The sequence below is a fragment of the Populus euphratica genome, unplaced genomic scaffold, assembly GCF_000495115.2.
Source record: "Populus euphratica unplaced genomic scaffold, PopEup_1.0 scaffold321.1, whole genome shotgun sequence".
Taxonomy (NCBI): Eukaryota; Viridiplantae; Streptophyta; class Magnoliopsida; order Malpighiales; family Salicaceae; genus Populus; species Populus euphratica.
In genome coordinates this window covers 38,466-45,416 of record NW_011500210.1, presented here as the reverse complement: position 1 = coordinate 45,416, position 6,951 = coordinate 38,466, and the positions used below count along the sequence as shown (strand labels likewise).

The window sequence follows — 6,951 nt, the reverse complement described above, 5'->3', positions numbered from 1 at the left end:
CGCCCCCCCGAGGCAGGAATAGACCGCTTCTTTCCTCGGGGAAGACAATAAATAACCATGAATGAAGTTTTATACCCGAATTTAAACGCAAAATAATTATTCAATCGTGACCCGACTATGGACATGAACTTCTCATACCCAAATACAACCCAATCCAGTTTTGCATATTCATAGGATATTTATAGCCTGATGAAACATGGACTACAATTATCTTAATATATATATTTTTTAAAAAAATTAAAGTTATTTATTTATTTCTAGTTTGACTGAAGTTCGAACCTGGGTCGGGTGAGACTACCATCCCTGTTCCTCTACACTGATGCATGTACAAGTTAAGCATGAGTCGTGAGTTAGGCACATGGATTAATCAGGACAGAGACGTGTGGAAAGCTTGCGCATGCAACGTCTTAGGAGCTGGCCGTAAAACGCGAGGGCTAAAGTGTCTTGTACGGCCTGTAAAGTCTAGTGTTAGATTAATGTTTTTGTCTGTTCAGATTTTGATTAAAGATATTAAAAATATTTAAAAATAACAATTTAATATTTATCTTCAATTGAAAAGCCTTTAAAAATACCGAGTATTTTTAAGCATTGAAGTTTACACATTAAATAAAAATTTAGACATATTATTAAATTTATAAACTTCTTGATTTGATTTTTTATTTAATTTAAAATTAAAATTAAATTTTATAAAAATTATCTAGAGAATCCAATTAATTTAACTAATAAGAAAATAACACGATCAACTTATAAAAAAGATATAAAAGAAAATTAATAAAAGAAAATTAATAAAAAATATTCTTATTTGCAAGAGTTGCTTCAATATAATAGTTAACTTAGTCATCTATAGACAATCTAATGATTATTTAAAAGATCTTAGGTGGAAAAAAAAAAGAAATCTAAATATTTAATCATATGATTATAATTGATAAATATATTAAATAAGAATTAAAAAATATATATATAATTTAGTAAATCTGGATGGATGAGATGGGTTACGCTAGTGCTTTAAAATTTACAACTGATACAATATTTAAGCAACAATACAATATTAAACTTTCTGTTATGTAGGCCAAATAAATTTGTATTATTGTGATTTTGTTTTATACCTTTCTTATCTATTTTCTTAAAAATCTATTCTAATATAAATAATAATATACGTAAGCTTCAATAGACCTTAGCATTTTAATTGCGTCTAGCGCTCTTAAAAACTCCGACCAGCCTCCTACTGGCCAGCATGAATTAGGCACCGTGACCGTCTTTTCAAGGAACGGTATGTTCTTTGGTTTGGGGACACATAATTCCTTTATAGGTATGTTCTTTTCTCTACGCACCATTAACTAATAGAAGCACTTATTTAAAATTTAAAACGATGTGGGGGTGAACATTTTGCAGTCAACGCTCTTTCTTCACTTATAAAATATTATGGATGATTTTATTTATTTTTTAAAAAAATATTTTGCTTTTCAAAATTTTATTTTAAATAATTTAATTATGATCAAAGGCTAATTGATTTGGATTTGTTAGAAAATAATAAAATTGAAAGAATAAAAACTAAAATTTAAAAAACATACATGGATGGTGTGTCAGAAATTTTAATAAAGATATATTTTGGTCCTTTTACTTTACAAATAACACAAATTATATGATTCTGGTGTCTCAATTATTTTAAATTTAGTTTTAATATAATAGTTCATTTTGTTTTTTTAGTCCTTAGTTGATAAAGGAAAAAGAAAGGTCATAGAATTCTAGCGGTAAAAAAAAAAAATCATTAATATCAATTTACACCACCAAAATTATCACAATTAATGTCAAATAATTTTATTTGATAAGAGGAGTTCATATTAAATATTTTTTTCATCTTTAAAGTTTATGAGGAAACATATTTGAGCTCAATTTGATTTTTAATTTCGGGTTAATTTTGATTTTTAAAATATTTTTTATGCCACATGTAGGTTTATCACAATTTCTAAAGTATTTTTGGTTAAAAATAGATTGAGAACAAGTTTTTGGATAGAAAAAAAAAATAAACCTCAATTTTCTAGATAAAACAAACAAAATACCATCTTATTTTTTTCAATAAAATTTGTGGCAGACAACCACTCCTAGTTACAATTAAAGGGGTAGTTGTGTGGACCTGTCCAGCTAAGAGCCTGTTTGTTTCTGCGTTTCAAAACCACTCCTAGTTACAATTAAAGGGGTAGTTGTGTGGAGCACACAATTGAACCTTAATTAAATGAATTAAGCGGACTATCCTGACTTATTATGCTTAACAGTGCATAGCCTTTGAATTTTTTTTCTAAATTTTTTTTTATTTTAATTTTTTTTTTTAAAAATGATGCTTTTTTATATGGTTTTTTCTCTAATTTTTTTATTTATATTTAGATTAATATTATTTTTCTTTTTTATTTTATTTAGAGTCTCTTTTAAATGATAAATTTTTTTGCATACAATTGGACCTTAATGAAATGAATTAAGCGGACTATCCTGACTTATTATGCTTAACAGCGCCTAGCCTTTGAATTTTTTTTCTAAATTATTTTTTTTATTTTAATTATTTTTTTAAAAAATGATGCCTTTTTATATGGTTTTTTCTCTAATTTTTTATTTATATTTAGATTAATATTATTTTTCTTTTTTATTTTATTTAGAGTCTCTTTTAAATGATAAATTTTTTTTATACATTTAAATTTTGAAAAGTTTTTATGATTCAACTATAATTTTTTTCTTTTGCATATATGAAATTTATTTTTAAAAATAAAAAAATATTTTTAAAAAATATTTCTAATATGTATAGCCTTACAAAGTGTTTTGTTATTGTATTCAATTTAATTTGTACTTGTATTTCTATTATTTTTTTCTTAAATAAAAAAATTATTTTTATAAGCAAATTTAAAAATCATAATTTGGTAAATAACTCAGCTTGTAAGATTAAATATCTTAATATATATCTATCTCTTAGTATTTTTATTTTTATTTTTATTTACAATTTATTTATTTATTTATTAAATATATAATTATAGATTTATTTGATTACATGTATGCATAAATCTTTTTATTTTTATTTAAATTTTTTTAACTATAAAAACATATTAAAAAATATTTGACTTTTAACTAATCAAGAATATAATACAAACCAAGGTGTGAAATTGAATCCAGCAAAGTATTTGTTTTTCTAAATCATATGTACGAACAAAATTAGAGTTATTGGATTATTTTTTAACCTAACAATTAAGATTATACCCAACTTTTATAATTAAATTAGATTTTAAGATAACTTAATGCGTGACTTTCAAGTCGAATGATTCTTTCTAAGGCATGGCTCAGATTGATTTCGTTATCATAATGTGCCTTATTGACATGAAAGATACAACTAATTAACTTATTACAACTCGCTTCATGTAAATTGCCAATTTGATATTTCATTGCATAAGGGAAAAAATTAAAATGATAATTTCTATAAATCAGGGAATCCAAACACATCGATTCAACTGTATGATGAAAAAACAAATTACAGAAACATGATTTCCCAAAAAACCAGGTTTAGCTATTCAATTTTGTCTTTCTAATTAAACAGGAAACATCAACTGTGAGCCGACAAAGAACGTATCTGCTTCTGGTCCTGGACGATCAAAATCAGACCATTTACCTAAAATGTCCAAGGAATGATTAATTTCTAGTAAACTAATACAAAGTCAATAGTAACTTGTTCGATGCTGATACTGCAACCTGGGATAAGTATAAATCTTAACAAACTAATCTGGCCAATCCCTTAAAAGAAAGTTGCCAAAATCTCCCACCAACACAGCTGTTTAGTCTCCATCAACTGCCCCCTTCCTCTATATAATCACCACCACTCCCTCCACCCTCGCATCGATCACATAACATTCTCAACCAACCTAGCAGCATCCAAGACACAGAGACAAACAGAGGAAGAGGGTACTTTTTTTTCTTTAAATTTTTTAGGAGAGAGAGAGAGGTACATTTGCATGGAGATTGCTTCAATTCTAGCATACGTATGCCTCTTCCTTTCAAGTCTTCTTTCTTATCCTTTCTTGAAGAAGAAGAACAGGATACCTAAACAAAGAGCTAAGCTTCCTCCAGGTTCAATGGGATGGCCATATGTAGGCGAAACTCTTCAACTTTATACTCAAGACCCAAATGTCTTCTTTGCTACAAAGCAAAAAAGGTTCTAGTAATTACCATATGAACTTAATTTCCTTTCTCAAGATTCCCCTTTGCATGGATTTGAACTTTTGCCAAACCAGTCTTGTTATTTTTTTCTTTTTCTTTTTTCAGGCATGGAGAAGTATTCAAAAGCCACATACTTGGCTGCCCTTGTGTTATGCTAGCTAGCCCTGAGGGTGCAAGATTTGTGCTGGTGACTCATGCTCAACTGTTCAAGCCTACATACCCCAAAAGCAAAGAGAAGATGATCGGCCCTTCAGCTCTCTTTTTTCACCAAGGAGATTACCACAATCTTCTAAGGAAGTTGGTTCAGAGTTCTTTATCCCCAGACAAGATCCGGAAACTAATTCCCAGTATAGAATCCGTAGCCATCTCTGCCATAGAATCATGGTCCAATGGGCATATCATCAACACATATCATGAAATGAAGAAGGTTTGCTCCAAAAGAAGTAAACTTTTTATTTTTGTCACAAGTAAATAAAATATTATTTATTAACCAAACAAAATAGAGTACTCAGCTTATGACTAGCTCTCTAGCGTACATATGCAAGGCTCAAGCTACTTAAATGCCGTTTTGACTTGTCTATTATTTAAGAAAATGGGGTTGTAATCTTATTGTTCATTCCTCCCTTTTACTGCAATGGATTGGTTCCTAATAAGAATTTTGTTGTTGTGTTCTTCTTTGAGTTTCTGATCACTGGGTCCTCAAATTTATGTTTACATCAGGATTCTTTGGTTAGTGATTTTTTTCCTTTTCCTTTGGTCCTCCACACAGTTTTCTTTTGAAGTCGGCATTCTTTCTATCTTTGGTCACTTGGACAGCAACCATAGAGAGATGCTTAGTGACAACTACCACATAGTTGATAAGGGTTACAATTCATTTCCTACAAAAATTCCAGGAACTGCTTACCACAAAGCTCTTTTGGTAAGAAATGTCCTGTCCATCATCTATCCATATATGTCAATAGTAGCCGCATAAGAATTTGAATCTGACTTCTTCTTTTTATTTCTTTATGGTTATCAAAGGCAAGGAAAAGGCTTAATCAGATATTAAGTGAGATAATTTGTGAGAGAAAAGAGAAAAGACTACTAGAGAAGGATTTCTTGGGCCATCTTCTGAACTTCAAAAATGAGAAGGGAGAAGTCCTAACTGAAGATCAAATTGCTGACAACATTATAGGAGTGCTTTTTGCTGCTCAGGACACAACAGCTAGTGTTCTGACATGGATTCTGAAATTCCTCCATGATGACCAGAAACTCCTAGAAGCTGTCAAGGTGAGAAATCCCTAGAAAAATCTCATTTATTGTTTGTAAGTTAGTTCTTGAAATAAATCGAGTAGCTGTGAATACATTCCAGGCAGAACAAATGGAGATATATGAAGTGAATGGAAGAGGACAGAAGCCTCTAACATGGGCACAGACAAGAAACATGCCACTTACATATAGGGTAAATTAATACTGTTTGCATTCAAGATATTCTTATCGCTGAAGTTTGCTTAATTAAGAAAGAATCTAGTAATTATATGGAATCTACAGGTTATATTAGAGAGCTTGAGGATGGCGAGCATCATATCTTTCACATTCAGGGAAGCAGTGGTTGATGTTGAATATAATGGTGAGGACTCGAGCAAGAACTTCTCTGTGATGATAATGGTATTTAAAAGCTATATTCTTCTAAAACAGAGAATTTGTTAATGCTATATATAGGATACCTAATACCAAAGGGCTGGAAGGTGCTGCCAATGTTCAGGAACATTCATCACAATCCAGAATTCTTTCCTGATCCTCACATCTTTGACCCGTCAAGGTTTGAGGTATGTGATAAAAACAAAATAAGAAAGAAATCTTCATAAAAAATTAGGTGTAAGCCTTTCTTTTGTCTTGGTTGCCGGTGGATGCAGGTTGCTCCAAAACCCAACACTTTCATGCCATTTGGAAATGGCGTGCATGCTTGCCCTGGCAACGAGATCGCCAAGCTGGAGATACTCATCTTGATCCATCATATAGTGACCAAATTCAGGTACAGTATCATGGACAGACAAAATCCCATCTTATTGCCATGTTTGGTCGTCTCCTGGGGACCAGTTAGCTCGCTGAAATCTGAGATCTTGTGAGCAAAATTGATAAAATTCTTTTTTGCAGGTGGGAAGTGGTGGGATCACAAAATGGGATTCAGTATGGCCCATTTCCGGTGCCCCGGCAAGGACTCCCGGCCAGATTTTGGAGATAACGTACCCTTAAGTTCAAGAAGCCTTCTCTCATTCACAGAATTTCCTACCCTCCTAACCCAAGCCTCTAGTTTTTACATGGGGTCCCTGTCTCTTAACTATTTGGATATTTTACCCTAATGCTTCTCATGCTGCTTCTCATGAGGAAGAGTCTTTATGGGAATTGTCCCAATTATCCCAATGCCAATCTATGGCCCGTGTAAATTGAATTAATGAATGATTTTCGCATTTTGATAGCTTGATGTTCTAATTACCAGAACTAATAATTATCAATGCAGCTAAAAGATCTGGGTCAGTTTATCTGTTCTTCCAAACAATGAACCAATTGGATATATTTTTTTAATCGTTTAGTTTACAAACTTTGTGTAATGATGTGGTTAACACGCAATAAGAAGGTTACGGGCTCGGCACGAGGGAGCGTGTTTTGTTAATCTCGAGGAAACAATCGTGTCTCTCTCTCTCTCTCTCTCTCTCTCCAAAAAAAAACAAAAAGCCCGCACATCTGAGCTTTGTTGTTACAGGCACTTTGGGTTTTTGT

General features: G+C 31.3%; 1 protein-coding gene across 1 annotated transcript; it reads left to right on the top strand.

Annotated features, from left to right (window-relative positions):
• Window positions 1-3,863: 3,863 nt before the first annotated feature.
• Window positions 3,864-6,719, top strand: LOC105112090 (abscisic acid 8'-hydroxylase 4-like). Its single transcript, XM_011007674.1, has 9 exons — window positions 3,864-4,186; window positions 4,297-4,618; window positions 4,961-5,110; window positions 5,212-5,460; window positions 5,543-5,632; window positions 5,722-5,800; window positions 5,893-5,999; window positions 6,087-6,205; window positions 6,328-6,719. Exons 1-9 carry the CDS (start codon window positions 3,987-3,989, stop codon window positions 6,413-6,415), a joined length of 1,404 nt encoding a protein of 467 aa, XP_011005976.1. The 5' UTR covers window positions 3,864-3,986; the 3' UTR covers window positions 6,416-6,719.
• Window positions 6,720-6,951: the final 232 nt, after the last annotated feature.